This window comes from Choloepus didactylus, chromosome 2 (assembly GCF_015220235.1).
Source record: "Choloepus didactylus isolate mChoDid1 chromosome 2, mChoDid1.pri, whole genome shotgun sequence".
Lineage (NCBI taxonomy): Eukaryota > Metazoa > Chordata > Mammalia > Pilosa > Megalonychidae > Choloepus > Choloepus didactylus.
Window position 1 is genome coordinate 217,290,933 of NC_051308.1, and position 27,227 is coordinate 217,318,159.

Genomic DNA, 27,227 nt, shown 5'->3' on the forward strand with positions numbered 1-27,227 from the left:
GACCATGAGGTAACTGACATAGAGCTCTTCTCCAAACTCGCAGTATGGATAAACCCCGAAGGAGAGTACTTGCACAGGTCAAACTGCAGAGACTTGGAAAAGTGTTTTCTCTTTTCCTTCTTTTTTTTTGTTGTTGTTAGCTTCTGGCATTCAAGGACAGCTGTGTCAGAACACTAGCTGAAGCACACTTAAGAACAGGTACCTCAGAGTGTAAATTTAACAAAAGACTACAAAACATACAAAGAAACAGGAAGTAATGGCCCAGGCAAAGGAAAAGATCAAAGCATTAAAGACTATCAGTAAGGATTGGACCTGGGATGTTCCAAAGACTTTAAGAAAAATGGTTTCACATATGATCAAAGAGCTGGAGGAAATCAGAAAAATAATAGATGAGATAGATGAACACAATTAATAGAGATGGAAATTATGAAAGGGAACCAAACAGAGCTGAAGACCACAGTAACAGAAATTAAAAATTCCCTGGAGGGGTTTAAGAACTTGAAGATAAGACAACTGAAATCATCTATTCTGAGAAGAGGAAAGAATGCAGAAAAGTGAACAGAGGCTGAAAAACCCGTGGGATACCATCAACTGTACCAATATAAGCATTGTAGGAGTCCCAGAAGAAGACAGTGAGAAAGGGGCAGAGAAGGTATTCAAGGAAATAATGGCTGATAACTTCCCAAATTTAATGAAAGACATGAATATACACATCCAAGATGCTCAATAAACTTCAAACAGGACAAACTCAAGTAGATCCACATTGCACCATGTTATAAGCAAATGCCAAAGATAAGAGAATCTTGAAAGCTGAAAGAAAGAAGTAATGTATCATGTATAAGGGAGCCTCAATTACATTAAATGCCGATTTCTTTTCGGAAACCATGGAAGCAAGAAGGCAGTGGGATGACATATTTAAAGTGCTGAAAGCAAAAAGTGCCAGCCCAAAAGTCTGTATCTGGCAAAACTGTCTTTAAAAAATGAGAAATTGAGACATTCCTAGATAAACAAAAGCCGAGGGATTTATCACCTCACCACTAAACCAGCTCTACAAGAGATGCCAGAGACGGGGGCAAGGGGAATATGGAGTTAGTGCATAATGAATGTAGCGTTTCTATTTTGGGAAATGGGAAAATTTTAATAATGGAAGGTGGTGTGGGTATGACAATGTTGTGAATGTGATTAATTCCAGTGAATCGTATGCTTGGGAGCGACTGAGATGTGAAAGTTGAGTTGTATATATGTACCTACAATTAAAAAAAAAAAAAAAAAAAAAAAAGAGCAACTAAAAAAACAATGATAATTAATATGCAATACATGATCCTAAATCAGATCTAACAAAGGAGGAGAAAAAACTCAAAGGACATTATTGGTACTTATAAAAAAAAGTAGAATAGACTAAGTTTTATACCAGTATTAAATATCTTGAACTTGATAACTGCACTTAAGGTGGTTACATAAGTGAATATCCTTGTTCTTAGGAAATATGGTACATGGCATTACACTGTTTAAGGAGCATGATATATACAATATACACTCAAGTGTTTAGAAAATGGATTGGTAAATAGTCGGATGGAACAGATGGATGGATATATAGAATGGATAAGGCAAATGTGGCAAAATGTTAAAATTGGTGGATGTGGCAAAATGTTAAAATTGGTGGATCTGGGTATGGTGGGGATAGGAGTACGTTGGGAGTTCTCTGTATGGAGCCTGTATTATTTTTGTAACTGTCCTGTAAGCTTGAAAAAGTTCTTAAAAAGTTTTTTCCCTTGTTGAGTCAACTTTCCCCTGGAGCTTCTTCCTGGTTCTAGATCCTGAGATATCACAAATTTCTTTTGAGTTCTTTTCATTCATCAGGCCACCCTCATTAAAGTCATACAATTGCTTTTTACACTACATACCAGACATTACAGTTATCCTTATTAAATTCCAAGTGCTTTGAAAATTCAGGGAAGGGCAATCACCTTCATTAGGGTATGGAGGTAGGGAAGTGTTTGAAATCTAGAAAGGTTTCAAGGAGAAATGGTAATTTTTGATATTGGCCTTGAGGAATGGTTGAATTAACACAGTGGATTTGGGAAAAAACAGAAGAGACGTTATGAAAAAGAGATGAAGGCAGAAAAGTGTGAGAATAAGGGAGCTGTTTGGGAAAGAGTGACTTATCCAATCTGGTCAGCCTGGAGCATAGAATAAAAAGCAGAGTGTTAAGTGGCCTTGCAGAGAAAGTAAAGGCAGCAACACAAGACACCTTTATCTTAGACATTGTCACAGGAACTGTGCTAGGCATGTCCAAATAATTTCAGGGGAATGATCTTTCTTAAAGATTCTGGTGCTAGCAAAACCGTGAGAAACAAAAAGCAAGGCAACAATTAGGAGACTACTGCAAAAGCAGTAATGAGAACCTGACCAAAAAACTAGGACTAGGGTGTGGAGACAGGAAAGTTGGATACATGTGCTTGAATTTGCAGGATGAGGACAGATGGGAGAAACACTGCAGAAACAAATGCTAGAAAATGTGGCAAAAGAAATAGACCTACAGGTGAATAAGCAATGGAAAACAATTCTTGAGTTTTCAAGTCTAGTTAGCCGAGAAAACATTGTTGCCTCATAGAAAACAAAGATGACAAAAAAAGGAAAGGAGAGTAAGGAGAAGTGGGAGACAGGAAGGTGTTTGGTTTTGTTTAGCTGAGTTTGAGAGACAAACAGAGAAAGGCAAAAAAGCAGGCAGTTGAAAACAACAGCCTGGAAAATGTGGAGGACAAGAACTGAAGTCAAATTTGGGAGTAAAATGAACAGAGATGCCAGCTGTATTCATGTGAAGTATAGAAATACAAGGTGTTACCACTTCTGAATTATCTTACCAATTTACCTGCCTGAAATAAATGACCAAACACTTACCATCTGCCACACTTGCATGATATTGTCTTCTGATACAGAACAAATCACCCAAGGTTCATTGGGATTCCAGGAGAAATCAGATATCTTGGCAGTGTGACCACCATGAATAAACTGACAGTGAGAAGAAAACAAAAATATGAAAAGCAGATAGGAGATACTGAATTATAGACTATCTCAATACTGTTCAACTTTGGTAACATACCAACAACTCTGGTGGCCCATCTTCTGCATCTTCTGGCGATTGTTCCTCTCCAATTTTACTAGAGCAAAAAGATTTTACAAAGTCAAAACAGATTTACCCTGAGTAATTAATTAACTTTGTAAAGTGGAGATAAAGAAAATAAGTCCACAGAGGAAGTAACTAACACAAGACTTACCTTAAATCCCAGACATTCAGTCTACGATCCGTGCCACTGGAAGCCAAAATAGTTTCATTGTGTGGTGACCACTGAACCTACACATAGTAATGAAGGAAATAGCAAAGCCAAGCATTAGAAAATTGAAGGCAAAATAACTAAAACTGTATTTAACAATTAAAAACTTTAAAAATAAAAGGGAAGGGGAAATCAAGGTACGGAAGACACTCTAGTTAAAACTGACACCTAGACTACATCGTATCTTTTATGAATAACTTACTACTCAACCCAGGAAATCAGCTTTTATTCTATTTTCATCTTTATTTCTAAAGATCACATCTTATCAATTCTTATTGTCTTAACTTTGCCCTGTAGCCAAATGCAAATCAATTCTGACCTAAGATCTAAAGTACAGATGTTACACACACACATACATAAGAATTATTTCCCCAAGGCTTTACTAAGAATTTATTTTTATTATCAGATTGATTTCACATTGAGTGAAATAAGCCAGACACAAAAGGACAGATATTCTATGATTTTACTTAGTTTTGCTAATGAACAGTGGGGATAGAAACAAAATATTGTCAGTGTTATGTATTATCACTGAACTGTACACATAAAACTGGATAAAATGGGACATTCTGTGTTACATTTGTAACCACAATAAAATTTAAAACAAAACAGCCAGAAATTAGAGTATAGCTTACCAGGAGCCAGGGTGGTGGTAGGGAATGGGGAGTCAATGCTTAAATTGCACAGTTTCTATTTGGGTTGATGGAGAAGTTTTAATAATGGATGCTGGTGCTGGTAACACAACATTGTAAATGTAATTAACAGCACTGAATTAAATATTTGTAAGTGGTTAATAGGGGAAATTTTAGATTGTATGTATGTTACTGGAATAAAAAAAAAAAAAACAGGACTGTACAACACAGTGAACTCTAATGAAAACCATGGACTACAGTTAATAGTACAACTATAAAAATGCAATTTCATGAATTGTAGCAAAAGTACCACACTAATGCAAGGTGTTAATAATAGGATGTATTTTGTGCATGGTTTTTCTGTAAACCTTCAACTTTTCTAATACCAAAGAAAAAACAAAACAGAACAAACAAAACAACAAAAAAGCTCAACAAAACTGGGGGTGGGGTGGGGGAGACTGTACAGCAACGATTTTATTAAAGAGTTAAAGAAAGGTAAACCAGTAAACACACAAATTATTCTGTTTGTTAAGAATGTGCTAGTCTCATGGTACAGAGAAGAGGGCATCAGTGACAGCTATATAGTAGTCAGGGAAAATCTAGATACTCTCCAGGCAAGAATACCACTATAAGCAAAAACAAAGAGATAGGATGAAGACAAAATGTTAATCGGAGCAGACAAGATAGTAGAAAAAAGGTAAGAGCTTGGGTGCTTAGGAATGGGTCACCTAGAGCCCAGGTCAGGTACCACATTCACCTATTAGAATTAATCTGCACTCCCTTAGGTGTTACGAACCTAAGGTTAACAAAACAACCTTTTATTGTAGCAATTTCCAAATGGACCTTTCTTCAACATAAAAATTTAAGTTCTTTGAAAGCAAAAACTGTTATAAAGTATCCTACACAATAAGTGCAACAATTATTTCTTGAATCAAGACAGAGGACTTTGCATGTTAACAAAGGAGCTCAACAACATGGAGCCAGTAGTTTAGACTAGAACTGAGAAATCAGTAGACATGGAAAGAATATAAAGGGTGAAGTAATGGAAATAAAGGAAGAGACAAGTGTAGCAAACAAGACTGACAAAATAATCAGCACTAGTTTTCTTAATACCACTTAATGACCAGTTTGAGGAAGTATAGACACAATGAAGGAGGAAAAACAATCCCAATTCTCACAGGGATTGGCATAGGCATTAGTAAATTTCTACTATTTATAGCTATGGGATAAAGCATGAGTATACCTATTCACATACTCTGGAGATTTTCCTTAAGAACAACAACAACAACAACAACAACAAAATCCCCCAAAAACAGTACTGGTTGCATTAGTTTCCCTTACCTGGAATATTTCATCCTTATGTGATTCAAAGGAATGCAACTTGAGTTTCAGATTTCTCAGATCCCACAAGGCAACAGTCTATGTACAAAAAGAAGAGGAAAGCAAGAGCAATCAATAATTTTTTATAAGAGACCAAAAAAACCCACCCATAACTAAAACATCTCTACACGTTCAAAAGAAGTTGAAGAAATTCACCCTATGTTTTCTCTTAAGATAAACCAAATTAACTGACCTTGTCAGCTGATCCTGTGGCAAGAATGAACTCACTGTAAGGATTGAAAGAGAGGCAGTTCACTTCAGCAGTGTGAGCATCAACTGAGTGGCTTGGTTTGGAAGTATTGTTTGAACGAGTATCCCAGCTTTAGGAAAAAAAAAAAGTTTAAAATGGGTGACAATGTAAAACTTAGATAACAAATTAAGGGTGATGGGGGGAGAAAAAAAAAAAAGGATTCTACTCACATCATAAGCTTCTGATCATCAGCAACTGACCCAAACAGAGACTCATGGAGTAGATGCCAGGAAACATCCTCTACTACAGCTGTGTGCCCTGTAAAGATGGTCTTCGCATCTACCACTTTTCCTTCCTTTGGAACGGCACTGATGTCCCATAAGCAGATGGTCTTAAATGCAAAATTAACCATCATATAAAAGATCATCTTTTCTATCCCCCCAAAAAAGAAACCAACTGATAACTAGGCCCAGATTTGGTTCAAAATGGGAAGAATACGCACATGGTCATCTGAAGCACTAAGTAAGTGCCCGCTGAGATTTGGGTTCCAAGAAAGCCCATAGCCTTCTTTCTGATGTCCACGGAGACGCAAGTCTGGGTTGCACTCTCCAGAAGGGTCTGCAAAATAACAGACATATTAAGACGATCTAGTTCACTGAACCTGGGATCTAATAAGCATAAAGGAATTCTGATCAAGAGATTTAAAGCTCTTATCTTATAAGCGATATAAAACACAGTATGATCAAATATATAACACTTAAGCTGTACCATTATTCTGTTCTACATAAACAAGTATTTTTTTTTCACTTAAGGGAGAAGCATGAAGAAAGAGTATTGCCACCTATCAATATAAATCACAAGATATATTAAAACAATTAAACTCAGATTGAGTAGAGCACTATATTTCTATAGTGACTCATTATTTGCATCTGAATGGAAAAGGACAAGTACCTGGTTTAGAAGGGTGTTTCGTGTAGTCAAAAACAAGAACATCACTGGATGGAGTCTTTGTTGCAATGATGCAAGGGTTCTGGGGCATATAACGGGCCCTGTTCACTTCTCCTTCATGGTTGATCTTGATTTCTATTTCAATTTTTCCACTAACTGAGCCAAAACCTCCAAATTCTGTAAATAAGATAAATTGACTGCAAATGAGGAAAACCAAGAGCTACAACATAAACACCACTCAAAGTATATGGACAAAGGCAAGGCCGTTTTTCAGATAACTGATAAAATAGTAGAAGTAACTTAGACAAATTTGTTAGCACTGTAAAGTGCTTTCATGCCTCTTATTTCATTTGATTCTTACCACAACCCTACAGAGTAGGCAAGAGTTAGCTCCATTTTAGATGGGGAAGCAGAAGCTCAAGAGTACATACAATTTGCTCATAGTGACATGACTAATAAACAGTAGTCTAATTCCGTATGTATGTTACATTTTACAATGGAAAAGGCTGAAGTTGTGGAACTGTGACCCATAACATTCTTTGAGATCTGCTCTCTAACTATTTGTGAAATCATACATTGAAAGTTATCACTGTTATGTATATATGTTAAAGTTCACAGTAAAAAAAATGGGAAAAAACTCGTAGTCTAAACTGAATCCCTATTTTTCTGATTCATGGGCAAGTCCTCTTTCAGCTATATTCACAACTCCAGGTAGCCTATATACCTCATAAAAAGTATTATACTACTATTTGAAATTAAGCAAGACTACCAATTCTACTTCAAAAGCAGGTTCTCAAAAGGAAGTTTTCAAATCTCTTTTAAAATACCAAATTAAGTACATTGACTAAATAAAACCTAAATTACTCTTTTAATGAATATTATGTACAGTGTGCTGGCACTCAAGTGTCCTTCTTACATCATTTATCTCAAGCTCGTTGGGGACCCCCCTTTCTGAAATACTATCACACCTTCTTACCTTCTCTTTAAAGCATTTCTCTTAGCTCTGAGAGGAAAACCAGAGCTACAATAACCAGTTCCATTTTTCTAACCCCTCACTGACACTTGCCAACTGAAGTCCTTGGCTGAAATAAACCAGGTAGGCAAGTACCAGACAAAAGCATTTTTTAATTCATATTTGACTACTGTATGTACTTAAGATAGTCCTCCCAAGTACCATTATAAAGTCACAGTATAATTTGTGACTATATAAATCTTGGCAAAGCAACATATAAACAAAGTTAGTGATCAAAGAATTATAGAAAGCAGCATAATAATGTAGAAAAAGCACCAAAGTGAGAGTCAGACCTAGATCTAACTAATTGGCTCTGCCACTTAGCTGCTTTTTGATTTAGGAAAGGCTTTCAATTTTTTTGATTCTCAAATATATTATCTATAAAGCAAAGAAGTTCTGAGAGTTAAATGAGAAAGTGTAAATGAAAACGCTGTCAATAACACTTGTATCTTTGAAGTAAAGGATAAAAACCCTGAAAAGGAAGGGCATAGATAAGGTAACATATCTGGCATATTAGGTAACTTTCAACTTCAAAATAACTTAAGTTGAAAAGTAAATGTTTTTCAAACAGGCTAAAAACCTAAAAATAAAAGTTTAAGACAGACTCCAAAGGAGGAAAGAAACAAACATTAATTTCTTCCAGGAAACTTGCACATGGCATCCACAATGTGTAAAAAAAGGCATGATACATGTAATGCATGACCCCCAAGGAACATTTAGTTCTAAATACAGGGAGACAGGTTAGTACACAGCTACATACGACTGTGATGAAAAAACGTAACTGCCAGAAGAGGCACCAATAGTAAGGGAAAAGCAATAGCCAGCACAGAGCCCACAGAGCAAGACGCATTACAGAATGTGGGCTACTGCAGCACTGGGCGTATACTATACTGCAAGCACCTCCCTAAAGGCAGAGAACAGAACTAGTAGTAAGTCATATTAGAGGAGTAACAATTTAACTTTCACATTCATGAGGATTTATCCTCTAAAAAAAGAGGCTACTAAGTCAAAGCTGACACATGAAAGGCCAAATGTGAAATAGGAAAGACAGGCTTAGGTATGCCAAGGTCCAAATGCATTCTTATTTTGATTGCTTCTCAACATAAAACACTTTTTAATGAAAAAATTGAGTTATAACATTCATATAGAAAAAGTGCACAAATCTTGAGTATCTAGGCTTGATACATTTTTGCTTATTGTTTATCAGATGAATCACCACCTACATCAAAATACAGAACATCTCTCGGACCTCAGAAAGCACTTTTGCGTTCTTCTCAATCTATACTCCCTCCACAAATGAGGTAACCACTAATCTGATTTCTATCACCAAACCACTTTTTAAGCCCATAAACAGTTTGAAACTAGTAAGAATTAACAAGTTCTAACATTCTGAGTCAAATATCCAAAATATTTCTTCATGATTTAGTAATAGTTTATTATATGTAATTTAGACAAAATCAGATTTCATTTTAAATAGAAAACTAATTCGCAAAGTAAGATGCTAAAAATAGCACCGAACTATGCTAAAATAATACTAAACGTAGCATTATTAACTTGCTAATATAAGATCTTGGTAGCAGAGTCTGAAGTAAAATTTTACATCTAACTGACTTTCAGGATTTAAAATGTGACTATAGCCAGGATGAATCTAATATAAATACATGAATTCTTTCTAATGTCAAAATGGACCTAAGCCTGATTCTTAGGTAATTGTCTGCCATCAATTACCTCAAACCAAATGGGGTCAAGTAGATAGGGATCAATTAAAGAGTAGTTCAATCTGAGTCCAGGACATTTCATCTGAGAGCAAGGTTTCACTGGAACATAATAAGGGAACTGGTTCGAAACCACCGAAAACTAGAAAAATATTTGAGTATACATGGCAACTTAGTAAACGTTAAAAGATGCCCCTTTAAACCAATGTGGGGAAAGGATTAGTTAGTAAATTGTACTCAACAACAACCACCACCACCATAAAACTGTCTAACCATTTGATGAAAAAACTTGGATCCCTATTCCATATCTGCACCAAAATAAATACCAGAGAAATCAAAGTTTTAATGGTAAAAACATAAAAGTACCAGAAGAAAACCATGGATGAATATTTTAAATCTTGGAATGGGAAAGGCTTTTCAAACAGTGACACAAAATCTAGAGGATTTAAGAAGTCTGAGTACTTAAGAATTCATAGCTTCTAAACAAGCCTTAACGTCATAAAAGCAAATTAAAATGAGACTGAAAACTATTAAGTCCAATGTTGGTAAGGGCATGGGGAAACAGGCATAAATTGATACGCTGTTGGAGGGATTGCGAATCTTTTTTGGAGGGCAAATTGGCAGTATCAACTATATCTGAACGTGTTCTTGCTCCTTGGTCCAGCATTCCACTTGCAGAAAATTACTTTAGAGCAAAACTGTACAAGATGTACGTATAAGGACTGTTTTGGAAGCCAAAAAATTATAAACCACTTAAATGTCATTCGGTAAGGAGTAGTTAATTATGGAATCTATTAGAGCCATCAAAAAGGACATAGATCACCATACATTGACATGGAAAGATAGTCAAGATACCAAGATACATTAGACTAAAAAAGCAAATTCAAACCTGTACCATATTTGCTATATCCCCAGTTCCAAAAAAGAAAAACAAAACCTGGTCATATAGTAAGCACTCAACAATATTTGTTGAACAAGTCATCTATATTTGGGATAAATCATTCAGATAGGTTTATGAGGGCACTTTCATTTAGTGTTATATTTTATTTTTTTAGAAACAATTTATTATGTTACCAGTCAGAATATTTAATTTGTGCCTAAATAACCAAAAATCCTATTAAAGACAATTTATCTTCATTTAACACAAAGGAAGCTGGGACTCAGAGAAGCTAAATGACTGAGCGTAAACCATACAAGCCAATGAGTGGCACAACAGGGTCTCAAGCCCAGGTCTTCTGACTCTAGGTTCAATGTTCTTTCCCTCCATCACAGATGCCTACCCAAAGAAAAACTTTCCAGTAATCACATCCTACAGTTACACACTTGGGTCAGTGACACAAAACCATGCCTGCTGACCTTTATCCCAAGAATTTATTTTGTATTCTGCACCATGCAAAACTAAATATGCAAAGATCAGAAGACTAAATGCACAATTACAATTCTAGCAAATAAATGGGAGCCCCAAAGAACACAGATAAAAAACCAGATTACACTAATCAGGAAAAATCTAAGAAACATAAAACATGTATTATTATTTAGGGTAGAAATCTCAATAATAAGAATCTATTTTCTACCTTTTGATAACTTGGGTTTGAGGACAATAAAAGAAACTCACCAATTCCTACCTCTTCCAAAAAGGAGAGAGTTAGCATTTCATAAAAACCCTTAAGGATCTCTTAAGGATATGGTACAATTAAATGGCTGTTTAAATTTAATTTCTTATATATGTAGTGCCATGGCAAGTCATTTTTAACATTTCAAAGCTTGAAAGAGAAATTTAAGTCAGTATTTCTTAGCCCTTTTTTCATTATCATCCCCAGAGGACCTTTTAAGACTTTTTCCCCCCAACCACAGCCCCCTATGACATTTTAGTAAAACAGATATCCTGTATATGTACTCTATGACGCTATATTTGATACACAAAAAGAGTAAGGCTTTTTCACCCCTTCCCATGAGTCAACTTTGCCTCCTTGAGGGTAATATCTCCTCTGTTGAGAATGCATACAGGTACAGCATAAGACATAGTGATTTTTGCTTCTTTTAATTCTAGAAATGCCCCCCCCCCCACACTGATTAGCACAGAAAGGTTGACGGCAAAGGTACAGATTCAAATTTGTGTTGAAGTATCTTTTTGATACCTGTAACTTTAATTACCTATACTGCAAACTCAGGCTTTCCCAAGCTTAAGGCCCACCACAGAGATACTGAATCAAGAACTCTGGAGGTGGGACCCAGCAACCTGTTTTAGAAAACCTCCTTTTCAATAACTTTAAAAGTCTGTTTTATCAAACCGTACATTCTTTTTATGATAATTCAAAGATATGATGAAAAATGTTAACTCATAAACCATTTTTTCATTTTCACCTTTAAGATTCCTACCTCCTTTCTCACTGTCGTAGTGTGATGCATCAAACTGAGCATCATCATTAGGGAGCTGCACACTGGCTATTACAAGGTGGTTTTGTTCATCTGAAGTGTGTGTCCCCAGGACAAGTCGATGAATGCTGAAATCTTTTCCTTCTGGTCTGTAACAGCAATTATGGTTATTATTCAAATGACTAAGACCAATATAGACCACGAAGTCAGTGATATATATAGATATGCAAAAAGCACTATTATGACTAGATTTTGAAAAAAGAAAGTCATTAAGAGAACCATCGTCTACTTTTGCTACATTTTCCACAGGACCAAGTACAAGGAGAAATCCATAGTACTGTAAGTGTTTCTTAACTTGGCCACAAATTTACAATTATCTTGAGGCAGATAAGTAAAAAATCTAATGGAACAAAACAAACTAATTATTCACCCTTTACAATAGGTTAGAGGGAAAGAAAACAATTGTTGGGTATTCTAGCACTTTAGTTTATTAAAACCTTTATTAAAAAAAAAGGAAATAAGATTAGGTAATCTAATTGTTCAAATATTTTCTAAGTGCCTAATCAATGAACATATTGCTCCAAATGTATGAAAAGGATTAAAATGAAATCCTTGTCCTCAAAAAACCAAGGGTAATTAGAGAGTCATGTACACAAATAACCAAAATACAAGGCAACAGTAATCCAAAGAAAGGGAATTGAGCAAATGGGAAGAGCTACAAAATGCCAGACACCTTGCAAGGCACTTTATATATTTTAAATCATTTAAACTATTTAAATGATTAAACATTTAAAGATGAAGACACTTGAGGTTCAGGGAAGTTAAGCAACTTGCCTAAGATCACACAGCTGCTAAGTAATAGAACTGGGCATGGGAAAGTCTGTTGGGAGAGAAGGAACCAGACTGTTTATGGTCTAAGGGGTTCTGGAGTCTACAGTGTCCTATAGTGTAGGTAACAAAGAACCATGGAAAATTTCTGAGCAGCTTCACTTGAGGTACCTCAGAAATTAATCTAACAATGTAAAGCACTGATTCTCAAAGTGTGAGTACATCTGGGAAACTGCCAGAAATGAAAATTCTCAGGCCCACTCCAGACCTACTGAATCAAAAACTCGGGAGGTGGGACCCAGCAACCTGTTTTAGAAAACCTTCAGCTGGTTATGATGCATGTTAAAGTTTGACAACCAGTGGTGTAGATGGGAAAGATGTTATACAAGTAGAGTAGAATTCACTGGGGCTTATAAATTGACTGCATATCAAGTAGGGAAGGGAAGAACCTAGAAAATGTGAAACCAAAGTCAATTATGACCAAGTGCTCAAAAATTACTAGCTATTATTACTTTCTGTAAAACAAAATACACATGAAAAAGAAAGAAAGAAAGAAAAAAAACTAAAGAAGGCAGAGGAACATTGTATCAGATAATAAGTATAGAAACACAATTGCGCTTTTTTTTTTAAAGAGGAAGTGGATACGGATATAAAGATCAGGAAAAAAAAATCAAAAAAATTAAACCTTTCTTCATAGAGCTAATTGCTTATAAGTGATCCTCATCTTCAAAACAAAGAAATTATGTTACCTTAAGTAAAATGCAAAAAAGAAAGGACGTTTGGACCAATGTCAAACAATGCATAAAGATTTACCCAGATCTGTGAAGGTAGCAAACTAAGATGATAGTGCATAGATTTCAGCCATGGGGAATTTAGTTCTGTGCTTTTCAAACCCAGTTAAACACTACATTACTTGGGAAGTTTTAAAATATGGGTTACAGAATCATTTAGTAGGTCTAGGGTGGCCAATATTTGGGATCCAGTGATCTAATATATATAATTCAGCACATGATTAAATATGGAATCACCATTCAGCTATGAACTCTGTACTGTGTCTTTCTGCCACAAGTTCCTAAATGCTCTGAACTATCACTAAGAACTTTTAACAGAAATGAATCCATTTATCCTGAACTCCCTAAGTAATTCTGACGATAAGCTGAACGTCAAAACTCTTGGTCATGATAAGAGGCTTCCAACTCTAAATTTCTGAGTATTTATTATGGTTTTAGATAACACCCTTAGGATAGATTTCCCCATTTTTTCTTCATGTCACTGTGAAGGTAGCAGCTTCATTCTTAAGTTATTGATAAAACTTACATGTCAAAATTTTTATTGTTGAGCTGAATCATAGTCTAACAATAATACTTTGCAATATCCTGACTTCTAAAGCTGAGCTTTGAATGAATTTAGTTACTTAGTATACAATATAATTTTGACTGTTATTCTGAAAAGTAAAGCAGTTTTATAACAAATCTAATAAGAAACGAGGATTTCTATTTCTGAGGCATCATTAGTCAGTAAAGATGTTTGTGATTTCTCTAAACGCTCCTCTGAAGGTACTGCCGCTTGACAGGAAAATCCAATATTCCTACAGCCATACCAGTTTTGCTGAAACTTTGTATTCCCCTGGTATCTGGTAAACCCTCAATAAATGTATACTAAATAAGTAACATTTTATCTCCCCTTTTGGAGATTTAAGCTACCCACTTCCAGGAAATCATGATTAATCTCTATAACCCTCACTATGCCCAAATCTTTTATATGAAAACCATCCACCTTAAGGTTGTTTTCTAAGTATCCTAAGTATCCCTCTGTAACTGTTGTTACCTCCTTTAACTGTAACTATTAGTTTATGCCTGTCTTTTTGAGTAGTCCGTGTGCTCCTTGAAGGGAGGTACCATGTCATGCTCATCTTTGTATTAACCAGCTATTACCGTGAGACTGTTAAAGAGTTCAAGTAGGTTTTTGCTGAAAGAACTGGACTCACTACAATACTTTTTGAAAGCTGACAAGTTTTACATTACTTGGACAACTGTAGTTTTAACACGGCTACCCATATAATACACATACATGTATTACACATGTATACTAAACTATAGTTGCAACCTGGCTACTCAATTCAGTATCAGAGGAAGACAATGCCAACGTATTTTTCTCTCGGGTAAGTCACAAAACATTTTTACATTTTGCCATATTTTTTGGTCTAAGAAAAAAAATGCCATGCCCTCTCCAAGTAACCTGTATAAAAAAAAAATAGAGAAAAATCAATGTGCAAAACTTCACCGAGGGTCCGCCAAAATAAAGTTTTAAGAGATTCGTATCACCTGGTTACATCTGGAAGCCACTGTGCAGTGAGGCTGGGCCACTCCAGAGCATGGGTCATGACCAAATCATAAAGAAAAGGAGTGTTCTTTTTCCATATTTTGTACTCCTCGTTGATCACACGTTCTTCCACTGCGTCATCAAAGGCTGCTAAAGGATTAAAAATAAATGAAGTTAGCAAACACAAACCCAAACCGACACCAAGCACACACTTCTAAGGCTACTTCTTGAGTCCTGATAACGAAATAGGGGAGGAGGAGGGGTTGTCCAAAGCCTTCCTATGCGGAGGCACTAACATCCCTGTCCACCTTCGCGAGACGAGGACCGACAGTACCCTGGGTTCGCCCCTGCCAGACCCTCCGTTATCCTTCGGGTGTGATGGCGCCGTGGCTCCTGCACACGCTCTCCAACGCGGCAGTCTAGAGTACCCGCGAGGAGGCCCGAAAACCAAGCCTTGGGGGTAGGAAGCGGCGCAGGGAAGCCCGGGAGAGAGAAGGATACACCGACAGGGAGCGCGGGGAGCCTGCCGGGCTGCTCGAGAATGGACGAAGCACTCGCCAGGGCCCCACCGCCAGCTTCAGCCCACTACGATGGACAACCCCGTCCTGAGGGACTGGCGCGCGCCGTTAGCCCGCCCAGCCGGTACAGTTTGCCTCACGCTTTCGACGGTGGGGACCGCACTCAGCAAAACTGGGTCTGCCCTCGCTGTTAGGCCGTGTCGAGGCCGCGGCACAGCCCTGGCTCCCCTCGCTCTCCAAGGACGGCCCTAGCACTCTTACCTTCCTTGTCGGCCATGGCGGACAGGCGAGAGCGCGGGGGGGACGCGGGGGGTGGTTCCCGGAGTTGAGCGTTGCGAGAGGGGCGGGGAGGCTGGGGGCGCTTGCTCAGCGCGCTCGGCCTCTATTGTTTTCTGCTGCCCCTGCGCGAGGCCCGACTTGCGCACCTTCGCGCCAACATCGGCCAATCGGAGCGCATCGAACAGAGGGGTGGGCGGGGAGCCGCGTTCGCAGCCTATCCAGACGAGCAGAGTTGCTTTCCGCGGGGCCGAGGCGCGCGCTCCGCCCCTTCTCCCATTCGGCTCTTGCCGACTTCCTTCAATTGCGCGCGCCGGGGGGGTTGGTGGCCCGGTGCTCGGTTAAGGGTCACGTGACAGAGGTTTAGCCTGCACTCTTCTGGGCGCAGCCATTTTCTTAAAGGTTGTTAGGCTTAACAACTCCTTCTAAGTACTCAGTTGAGAAATCTAGGATACCTTCGGGCGAGGCGGAAAGAAAACGCTTCTATCACCCATACCTAGAGTTGTGTAATTCAGGTGTCCCCTATTCCTCGATCCTTCAACTAGTTAGTTTCTTTAATCCTAAAAAAGAACTGATTATTCAAGCGCAGAAAATGAGGCTTTGGTCCTTTAAAAGTGTAGTTAAAGCTGTTGGGCCTGAGACGGAAGTCTTAGTGGCTAAAGTATGTCCACTTGCTACGAAAATGGATTCCTGGCCCTTTAAAGGTGCATGCCGTAGGAGGCAGTCTAGAGCGGAAGTTGTAAAGAAGGACCGAAGTCCGGCCCATGAAGGGCGGAAGTAGAATGCCCAATGCCACACTCATGGCGCAGCCGGAGGAAGATGTGAGAGACTACAATTTGACGGAGAAGCAGAAGGCAATCAAAGCCAAGTATCCTCCAGTCAATCGGAAGTACGAGTGTAAGTAGGTGGCTGGGCCCACGAGCATCCCTTCTCACCCGCGGCGTCCGGCGTCGCCTTTCACCCCGCTCCAAAGGTGCTTCAGGCATGACCCTAATACGCCCTGTTTTGTCCCGGTGATGCTAAAGGAAAAAGCCACCTAGCCTAAGAGTCGGGAAACCTGAGCTTCCACACTTAGTCTCTTGAATTTTCACATATGGCTAATCACGTATATCTTGTGTGGAGTTTACTAATGTATTAATTCTTAAAGATAATCGTCTTTTCAGGCGTTTCGAGGCTATCGCTGTCATGTATCGCCAACAGTAGAATAGTGTGTTCAGGTCAGGGAATTCAGAAAGCCAAATCGGGAACTTCTAATTTGGTGTTTTACGTGGATTCTGATGTTAGTAAGAAGACATGGTTTTGCCATTTATTTGGTTAGTGGTTTCAGGCAAATCACATAGCCTGTCTTTGCATCTCAGTTCCTTCACAGTGCACACTCTAAGGTGGATGTGATTTGGGGTGCACAAATCTATTTCACTGCTTAAAATATTGTGTTGATTTTTCATTGTCCTTTGTGTAAAGTCCAACTATGTACCATAGCTTACTAGGCTTTGTACTTTCTGGACCCTGCATATCTCTCTCGCTTATCTTTCTGTCACTTAAGAACAGTTTAAAAATATTTTAATAGGTTATTTATATAATTCAACAGGTATAAGAGGTATGCAGTGAATAGTAAGTCTTCCTTTGAACCCACATCCTCTAGAGCAACCATCATTACCATTTTCTTATATGTACGTGCAAAGATGTCTTAGCACTGACTTTATTTAAAAACAGTTCCCAGAAGACAGGATGTTTCTTCTCTTTGGCTGTTACAAACAGTGCAGCAGTGAATATACTTGTATATCCATTGTTTTTCATATGTATAAGTGTATCTTTTAGAATAAATTTCTGAAAGTTAAATTGCTTTATCAAAGGTTATGTGTATTTTTAACTTTTGACAGTTATTGCTAAATTGCTCTTCATAGAGGTTATAACAACTTAAACTCTCACTAGCAATATATGAATGTACTTCTTTTCCCACATTTTTGCCAATTTTCTGTGTTACCATATTTTTGTGTTTTTTTTCAATTTGTGTATCTTGTCATATTAATTACATTTTTCTTATTATAAGTGAGGTTGAACTTCTTTTAATATGTTTGGAACCATTTGTATTTCCCCTTCTGGGAAGCATATGTTCATATTCTTAACCCATTTTTGAATTGCATTGATGCTCTTTTTATTATTTAGAAATTTATTTTTTTGAAAATATAGTTAACTTTTCATAAATCAATTTATGTTATATGATTGGCTTGTTATTTTTAAATAAATTAATAAATATTTTTTAAGTTTCAGTTAAAATTTCTAATAAGGTATATATCAGTGGGTATGAGCAAAATAAATAACAGCTCTTTGGGGTCTTCAGTAATTTTTTTAATGCAATTTTATTGAGATATACTCACATACCATATAATCCATCCAAATTATACAATCAGTGGGACACAATATCATCATATAGTTGTACATTCACTGCCACAATCAACTTTCAAGCATTTTCATTACTCCAAAATAAAAAAAAAATTAAAAATTAAAAGAAAGAAATAAAAAAGAACACCCAAATCATCCCATACCCCTTACCCCCCCTATTATTTATACATATTTTTGTCATTATTTTATTACTCATCTCCCCATACACTGGTTAAAGGGAGTCTCAGTCACCAGGTTTTCACTATCACATAGTCACACGATAAAAACTATATAGTTATATAATTATCATCAATAATCAAGTCTACTGGATTACCATTCAGCAGATTCAGGTATTTCCTAGCTGTTCTAAGATACTAGGAACTAAAAAGGAATGTCTATATAATGTGTAAGAATAACCTCCAGATTGACTTCTTGACTCTTATTTGAGATCTCTCAGGCACCGAAGCTTTATTTTGTTTCACCTCTCTTCCCCTTTTTGGTCAAGATGGCATTCTTGATCCCACAATGCAAGGGCTAGGTTCATCCTTGGGATTTCTGTCCATCATTGCCAGGCACACTTATGCCCATGGAAGTCATGTCCTACATAGTGGGGAGGGTAGTGAGTTTATTTGCAGGGTTGGCTGAGAGAAACAGGCCGCATCTGAACAACAAAAGAGGTTCTCTGGGGGTGACTCTTAAGCATAATTGTTAGTAGGCTTAACTTCTCATTTGCGGGAATAACTTTCATAAGGGCAAGCCCCAAGATTGATTTTTAAATTGGAATTTCCTAATGCTTCTGGGGATATCAGGAATTCCCCAGGTGAGGAAGTTTAATATTTCTACATTTTCCCCCAGTCCCTCAAGGGGACTTTTTAATTTTCTGCCCGAAGTACCCTGGGGTGCATCAGGGTATCATATTAACCTGTACAGAATAACAAGATCCCTTTTCCTGTTCTAAGTTCCATGCAACCATGTTGTTTAAATAAACTGACCATATGGGTTATAGCAATAATTTTTAAGAAAGTAAAGGGCTCCTAGGACCAAAAAACTTGAGCCTCACTGTACTATAGCAACCTATCATTGTCTTTTTAAACTAGTTTTTAAAACTGAGGTATAATTTACATACAATACAATGCTTAGATCTTAATGTAAAGTCTGATGATTTTTGATAAACAGCTACATCTCTGTACCCAACACTCTAATCAAGATTTAGAACATATCCATCACCCTAGAAAAGTTCCCTTTCCACTCATTCCTCCCTCCCCCTACCACATCTTAAGCTAAACACTGTAATTTCTATTCCCATAGCTTCATTTTGCCTGTTTTTAGAGTTTCATATAAATGGAGTCATACAGTAATGACTCTTATGTCTGGCTTTTTACACCACATGGTTTTGTGATTTATCCATGTTATTGTATGTATTAATAGACCATGCTTTTTTATTGCTGAGTAGTTTTCCATTGTAAGGTTGTACCTCAGTTTGTCTGTTTTCTTATTGATGGCCATTTGGGTTGTTTTTAGTATTTAGAAATAAAGTTGCTGTGAACATTTTTGTATAAGTTTTTGTGGCATGTTTCATTTCTTTAGCATTAATACCTGTCATTTTCTTTTAACTTGTTTGTCATCTCTGCTTGTCTGAATGTAGTAAGTCTTCATTAAATAGTTTTGCGTGAATTAGAAATAAATTTGAACCTTGCCCAAAAGACATTATGTTGTAATGCAAAGATACTAAAATGAGAATCAGAAGAACTCAGTTGTAGTCCCATCTCTGCCTCTGATCAGCAGCGTGGGCCTGAACAAGTGATAATCCCTCTGGATTTCAGGTTTCTTGTGAGTGAAGGAATTATGTTAAATGTTTCTCCAAGGCTTCCTTCTAGCCCCAATATTCTGTGATTTTAAGTGGGAAGAACTGATGAAAGTCATGATACAGGTGAAGAATAGACTCTGAAAATGTTGAGAAAACAGATCCAATGGGAGCATGCTGTGGTAGCAGTTGTTACTTTATGGTGTTTCTGCGAAACTCAGGAAATATCTCATAATACATGTTATGGAATTTACTTTCTAAAATTATTTTATCTAGGCTTAGGATAGCTATTCATGAAAAGGAAAGATAGAGAAATGTGGAATTCTGTCTTTGATGATAATGTAGTTCTTAGAATTTTGATCATTCATACAGTAGATATTTAGTTTGCTGAGGAAAAATAAATAATGGCAGGTAATGTCATTTGTTTATTGAGAAACTGTAATGTATTAGACACTTTTTAGATTACCCAGCATACCTGGCCGTCTGCCTTACAGAAACTGTCATTCATTTAATGTAAACCTTGGTTAAAAAAACAACAAAAAAACTCCTCTTAACTAAGCAATTAACTTTGTTGTATAAACAGATAGCAAAAGGTAAAGGGTGCCCCATATTTTCTGGCTCTTCAAGGATGATGTTCTTAAAATAAAGAACTAAAGTTATTTTCTTGTGATATATTTGAAAATGAAGTTTAGTATCTCATTAATGTTTTTTTCTCTCTCCAGATTTGGATCATACAGCTGATGTCCAGTGAGTATAGCTGGAGTTTGTTCCTTTGAAACAATGTGCTTAAACAGGCTGAATGTTTCAATCTTGTCCCTAATTTTTCATTTTTCTCCTTCTTTTTTGGTTCCTTCAGAACATGAAAAATGGTAGTCTGAAAATACCCCACTTCAGTGCCATTGAATTAATGGAGACCTTTGGTTTTTCTAGTATATTGATTTAATTTGACCTTGCTGTCAAGTTTTCCATCTTGCGGTGGATTAATATTACAGAGTGCATGAATGTGTTTCTTTAGGTTACACGCATGGGGAGATACTCTGGAGGAAGCATTTGAGCAATGTGCAATGGCCATGTTTGGTTACATGACAGATACTGGGACTGTTGAGCCCCTCCAAACAGTAGAAGTAGAAACCCAAGGTAACTGATTTATTCACAAGGGAGAACTTATTATACAGATGTGCAGTATTTACATAATTGGGGTATATTTTCAAGCTTTTCACAATAACAATGTTGAGACTGTACTTTCGACTAGCTTAAGAAATTCATTGCACTTTTAAATTCAAATAAGTCTTTAGAGACCAAAATTATTAAATATACTGTTATTGTTCTTTTTATCCTGTGTAGGAGATGACTTACAATCTCTTCTGTTTCACTTTTTGGATGAATGGCTTTATAAATTCAGTGCTGATGAGTTCTTTATACCCCGGGTAAGTAAGGGTTTTCCGTCTTACTGAACAAATGGGTTCTTAGTTCATATTTAAAAATAAACACTCTGTTTAAAATAGAACACATGATGAAAAAGCAGTTCATACAGATAAGTAAGATGATACTGATTTACAGAAATTATAATAACCATAGGCACTTCTTGGTTAACTTGTGTTTGCCTTATGTATATATTTTTTGTACTTAGATCTCTTATTGTTTACTTGTCTCTCACTTACCAGGATTTTGTAATCAGAATGCACTTACCGTGTAAATAGGCAGTACACTGCTGCTTATCCTGAGGGACAATTCTCACGTATTCTGTCTTCATCTATGTCTTTCATGTCTCCCAAGTTTGAGTGATATTTATGTCCATTTGTATGCTTCTCTTGTTATGGTAACCGTTTGAGATTTAGCAGTTCTGCCAAGTTGTCTGAGGTTAAAGAATTGCTGCTTTTAGCTTTCTCTAAAGCGAAAAAAGGAAAAGCCAAATGGAGATTCCTTGCTGTTCTCAACCTCTAGAAGGGAGCATTTCTCCGACATTGTCATCAAACATAGATGGCTTTCCCTGCTTCCCCAGTTCCTCCGTTCTCATCCTTACCACCTCCACCACATACACTCTACCCACTGAATTACTTGTCCTACTGAGTTCAAGTGCCTACACTATTATATGAATATAGACTGAGAGTGAATGAAATCCTAGATCCTCCTCCTCTACCATATATCTTAGAGAGAAATTCCTTCACCTTTGTTTTTACATTTGAGATTTTTTAAGAATGCCTCCCGAGTATGCTCAAAAAAAAAAAAAACCATCCTTTCCTTGAAGTGTATTTAGTTTGTTGTTCTATGTTACCTAACATTTTAATTTTCTTTGCATGAGAGAAGTTATATGCTATTATTCTTCTAGACAAGGTTGTTATCTAATTGTGTTTTAGTAAATAGTCTTTTATGAAAAAATTTTTTTTAATTAACATTTTTTTTCCTCTTTAGGAAGTGAAAGTACTCAATATTGATCAAAGAAATTTCAAATTACGGTCAATTGGGTAAGTTTTGAACTCTTTTAATTAGCAAGCTGTGAAGAATGTTAGAGTTATATTCTCCATTGGACCTACTGGGCAGGAAGATAGAAATGTCACGTCAGAGGACCACTTGTGTCTGGTACAGCTTTGCAAGTTTGTGAGACACTTAAAATAAGGGCTCATGGTCCAGCGTCTAGTGAGGGACCGTAAATTTGTCAGAACAAAGTTAATTCTGATCGTTAAACCTGATTCCCAATTAGTTGATTTTTAGGAAAAAAAAAAAATTTAATTGCTAAATGGGCCAAATACTTTCATAAAGCTGGGGCCCCTTCTGCCTAGCTCAGTGTAGAAACACTGACATATTCTTTCTCATAGATCCTTGCTTTTAGACTGCATTCAAACCAGTTCCTTCTACTTTTCTTTTCCTTCCAGAGTTTGCAAAAACAATTGCTTGGTCACTTTGGATTTGGTGTTTCCCAAGTTTCTTCTGTCATTTAATTATATTTTTAAGGTTATTTCTATATATAGCTTATCTTTTCCGTTTTTCATTGAATTTTATTAGTTTGTTTCTGTAAAGTGAGGTCTTTTATTACCCCTCACTCTGTTTTTGATGATGTAAGGAAACAAGTTTGTCCAAGGGTGTCGTATTAGTCAGGGTTATCTAGAGAAACAGAACCAACAGGAGGTATTTGTAAATATGAGATGTTATAAAGTGTCTCACACAACTGTGGAGATGCATTAGTCCAAATTCTGCAGGGCAGGCTGCGAGCTGGCAACTCCGATGAAGGTCCTCAATGAACTCCCCAGGAGAGGCTGGCTGGGTGGCTGAAGAAGAAATGAAAGTTCTCTCTTCTCCCTTAAGTCTTCAACTGATTGGATTAAATCTAACTGATTGGATTCATTGCAGAAGACACTCCCTTAGTTGTTTGTAGATGTAATCAGCCACAGATACAATCAATTGACTGATGATTTAATAAATTTGCTCTCTGGTTTATTAATCAGCCACAAAATGTCCTTGCAGTAACAGGCCAGTGTTTGCTTGCCCAGACAACTGGGTACCATCACCTGGCCAAGTTGACACATGAACCTAACCATCACAGGTATTCAGCTAATAAGTGGTTGAATGGAATTTTTAAAACTTTGCTCTTTCTACTACATCGTGTTGTGATTTTCATCCACATTAGTGTCAAGGGGAGAGAGTAAGCTTATCCCACATTCTACATGCTTTCTAAATCCATCTACATACAGACTGTGGATGTTTTTGGAAAAGGTATAAAATGCAAACCAAGTTCAGGCCATATTATAGAAACTAGTATTTTGCCTTTGCTTTACTCAGACCTGCTTTCTCTAGTGGGAGATATTTTTTAACAATTCTATAGCCCTAAGCACAGAGAAAATTTTGAACATGGCACTCTAGTATGAAACAGTGTTCATTCCACAATGTTTATTGAGAATCTACCATAAGCACACTATCAACCATTGTCCAGAAGGCTCTTGGGCACAAGTCCTTCAACAGCTGTATCTGCTGGAAAGCCACGGTGAAATTTATAGCTCCCCTACCCTCTCTCATTTGTTTTGATTTCCAAGTATCTTAAACCACATTTAAAAGGCTTGTTTTTAAATATGAAAAGATAAAACAAATGTTAAATCTTGTAAATCTTAATCATGTTTTAATTTTCCTTCACAAGGTGGGGAGAAGAGTTTTCATTGTCCAAGCATCCTCAGGTATGTTTTTAAAAGCGTCCTCACCGTAAAGTCAGTGTATTTGATAGTAAACTTCAACTCAGTCTAATAAATTGGTGTAATTAAAATAAGTTTTTCTTAAACTTCTCTGTCTGAATACATTATGTTAAAATAGTGTAATTTCACCATCTGAAATGGTGAATTAGGAGTCAGTGTTTTTTATTCCAAGGTCAGATTTGTTACAAATTGTTGTGGGACTTAAAAGATACTTTGCCTTTTGGACTGCAGTTTCTTCACCTATAAACTAAGGGCGTTGGACTAGGTGTTCTATAAACTACATTCTCCCTTCTGTGGTTCTCTAGATTTTATATTTGCCAGCCTCTGTGGCCTGAGTCCATTATAGTCAAATCTGTTTGAACATGGCTTGACAATTTTTTTTTTGTAAATGGCCAGATAGTAAAAATTTTAGGTTTTGTGGGTGAGAGCTATTCAGCTTTGCAGTTGTTGCACTAAAGCAGCCTCAGATAATACATAAACGAATGAGTGTGGTTGTGTTCAAATAAAACTTTATTTATGGAACTGAAATTTAAATTTCATGTAATTTTCAAATGTCACGAAGTATTTACCTTTTTTTGATTTTGCTTTTCAATCATTTAAAAATGTAAATACCATTCTTAGCTTGCAGGACCATGCAAAGACAGATGGCAGGCCAGATTTGGCTCATGAGCTGTAGTTTGCTAACCTCTATGGTTATGTCAAAGGCCTGAAAGAGTGGTGACTGGGAAATCCTAGTTGCTTCCAATAGCTATCATGTCATTTCTTCAACCCCAAGATAATGAAATAAAGCCTGGCAAGGGAGCCTGTTGTATAATAAAGATTTTGGCTGGTCTTTGTCTCTGTTTCCTGGGAGTATCCTCTAAAGTCCTTGGAATTTCTTGAGTGACCGGGTCTTTGTTATTCACCCCCCCCCCCAACACACACACACACACGCACACACACTTACAGCTGATAGTTTATGGTAAGAAGATGACTCAGGGTGAAGCTGGCCACAGCTGTAGTGTGACCTTAGTTGGCCACGTGAGAAAGACCAAGCATGTGATTTGAGCCTGACCTGAGGAGAGGGAAGGTTGGAGATTAAGTCAGTCAAGCCTATATAATGAAACTCCAATAAAAACTCTGGACACCGAAGCTCACGTAACCTTCCCAGATTAGAAGTACACATTATTGTACCATGAGGGTGACTAATTCCATGGTGACAGGACAAGGGAGTTTTACATTTGGGTATCCTTCCAGACCTTACACCTCTTCTTTTGGCTTCTTATTTGTATCCTTTTTCAATAAAACTGTAATAATAAGTATGGCATTTTTCTGAGAGTTCTGTTAGTCATTCTAGCTAATTATTGAAGCTGAGAGGGTAGTGGGAACTCCAGAACTTATAGCTAGTTGGTCAGAAGTAATGGTGGCCTTGGGAACCCTTTGAACTTGCAGCTGGTATCTGAAGAGAGGGCAGTCTTTGTGGAGGACTGTGCTCTTAGCCTGTCCATTAATTCCAGGAAGTTAGTGTTAGAATGTTATTTAGAACCTCAGGACAGAGAAGCATAAAAACTAGTGATACAGGACAAAAGCAGTGGGTCCTCTGTTACATGCACAACAGCCAATCCATGACCCCAGGGTTTCAAAGAGGGAAAGAGCAGGCCATCAGATGGCCTCTCAGCCCAAAAATCTATCTCCCCAAATCTAAGGAATTCAGGGTTTTTATGTTTTCAAATAAGGTGTGTGTGTGTGTGTGGGAGGAGGGTTGAGTTGTAATCATTACAGTAGAAAATATACACAGGCTGAGAGACCAGGCTAGAATAACCATTGCAATAGAATGTATAAACAAGGGTGAGACTAGTTGAGTTTCGGTAATTTCAGGTATTAACTTCTGCCTATTCTATAATATGGAAAGAAAAACATTTGTATAATGATTCTGTAATCCTAATCATTTGTTAATTCTTAATTTCTCAGTTACCTTAGTAGAGGGGGGCCTGTAAATTCAGATTATTTTTGCAGTACAAATGAAATGGGATTTTTCTAAGGGAGACTAGGATATTGAGGGTATGGCAGAGCATTTTAAGTAGATATGAGAGATGACTGCCAGAACACATCCATTATGGCTTCTTTTGCAGGGAGAATATTGCTATGAGTGGCACATGAGTGTGGCCTAGAATGGTAATTTTGTTCCATAAAGTTAATAGAAAACTGATTAACAGTTACTGCTTATAGACTCTCGTTCTGCAGCTAGACTTGGAGAGAGAAGAGCCCCAAGGGGTAAAATGAAGAGAGGCAGCCGAAGAGAAGGGAATAGGTTGAGCTCCTCGGTCCTGGGTTAGGGTACAGGAAGTGGTTTAAGCTCAAGAAGGGGCATGTAGCCAAATAGAAAAGCTGGTGTTCTTTGATTCAACCCATTTTGAAAATGAAAAAACTTATGCCCAGAGAGGTCACACAGCTTCTATAGCCAGGTGGAAACAAAGCCAGAATTAGAGTTCCATCTCCTAACTCCAGTTGAGTTCTCTTTCCACTGTGCACACGTTGCCTCTTATTTTTATTATTGGATCAGGGTGTAATACTGTAATAATTTGAAAACTAATTATTTCATGTGGGTTTTTGGTTTATTAGAAGAGTAATAAAATTTTGACTTTCTGCCAGTTGTTAATAGAGTTCATGATTCTGATTTCAGTGTCTCTTTTTTTTCTATTTGTTTTTTCTCTAACCCCAACTTTAGGGAACTGAAGTCAAGGCAATAACATATTCAGCAATGCAGGTCTATAGTGAAGAGAAGCCAGAAGTTTTTGTGATCATTGACATTTAAGATACAAAGAAAAGACTCCCATGAAGAACTGTTATTTCCCTTCCTTTTGAGAAGAAACCATGATTTAATTTCTACATTATCTGTTGATATATGAAAACTTGCAGAACAGAAACTTTTAACTTAAAGTGTGACTTTCAGAGATGGAAAATCAGGGCAAGGTGTGGTCTGTTATCCAAATATTCAAACTTTAAAAATTCTTCAGGTGGTGATTATGGCCCCTTATTTATTAATTCCCTGCTGTGGCAGAAGATGCTTCACACCCTTGTAATGGAACTCAAACCCTCCAGCCTAATCCCAAAAGGGATCACGGAAGTAAGCAGCAGCCCAGGAGACTCCTTATCCTTGTGGAAACCAGCCCCAGGACCCAGCCTGACCACCAACTCTCTGGAGTGTCAGCCAGCTCCTCCGAAGCCTCTGCACTCTTACCACTCTTATCTTTCTTTGAAGCCTTCCCTAACCATTCTAACCGTCAGTGGTCTTCTCTGAACTATGTCTCTGTAGTTATCTTTAAAAGATTTTCGAGCTTATTCAATTTTA

General features: G+C 37.3%; 2 protein-coding genes across 2 annotated transcripts in view; one reads left to right on the top strand and one right to left on the bottom strand.

Annotated features, from left to right (window-relative positions):
• RBBP4 (RB binding protein 4, chromatin remodeling factor) overlaps positions 1-15,671 on the bottom strand; it is a 20,067-nt gene extending 4,396 nt beyond the window's left edge. Inside the window, exons 1-11 of the mRNA XM_037827838.1 lie at positions 15,515-15,671; positions 14,738-14,885; positions 11,589-11,734; positions 6,486-6,659; positions 6,037-6,152; positions 5,765-5,925; positions 5,538-5,664; positions 5,306-5,383; positions 3,279-3,355; positions 3,104-3,161; positions 2,902-3,012 (exon numbers count right to left, since the gene is read on the bottom strand). Of these exons, the coding sequence (XP_037683766.1) occupies positions 2,902-3,012; positions 3,104-3,161; positions 3,279-3,355; positions 5,306-5,383; positions 5,538-5,664; positions 5,765-5,925; positions 6,037-6,152; positions 6,486-6,659; positions 11,589-11,734; positions 14,738-14,885; positions 15,515-15,530 (1,212 nt within the window). The 5' untranslated portion in view covers positions 15,531-15,671. The remainder of the gene's footprint in view (positions 1-2,901; positions 3,013-3,103; positions 3,162-3,278; positions 3,356-5,305; positions 5,384-5,537; positions 5,665-5,764; positions 5,926-6,036; positions 6,153-6,485; positions 6,660-11,588; positions 11,735-14,737; positions 14,886-15,514) is intronic.
• A 576-nt stretch (positions 15,672-16,247) lies between these two features.
• Positions 16,248-27,227, top strand: ZBTB8OS (zinc finger and BTB domain containing 8 opposite strand). Its single transcript, XM_037827840.1, has 7 exons — positions 16,248-16,426; positions 20,438-20,462; positions 20,731-20,852; positions 21,060-21,142; positions 22,128-22,180; positions 23,845-23,881; positions 26,604-27,227. Exons 1-7 carry the CDS (start codon positions 16,294-16,296, stop codon positions 26,688-26,690), a joined length of 540 nt encoding a protein of 179 aa, XP_037683768.1. The 5' UTR covers positions 16,248-16,293; the 3' UTR covers positions 26,691-27,227.

Bases quoted from the DNA above. Each gene is read 5' to 3' on its own strand.
- ZBTB8OS (XM_037827840.1), top strand. From the start codon at position 16,294: ATGAAGGGCGGAAGTAGAATGCCCAATGCCACACTCATGGCGCAGCCG. The intron at 16,427-20,437 runs GTAAGTAGGTGG...TTCTCTCTCCAG, and splicing joins AGTCAATCGGAAGTACGAGT to ATTTGGATCATACAGCTGAT. The intron at 20,463-20,730 runs GTGAGTATAGCT...GTGTTTCTTTAG, and splicing joins GATCATACAGCTGATGTCCA to GTTACACGCATGGGGAGATA.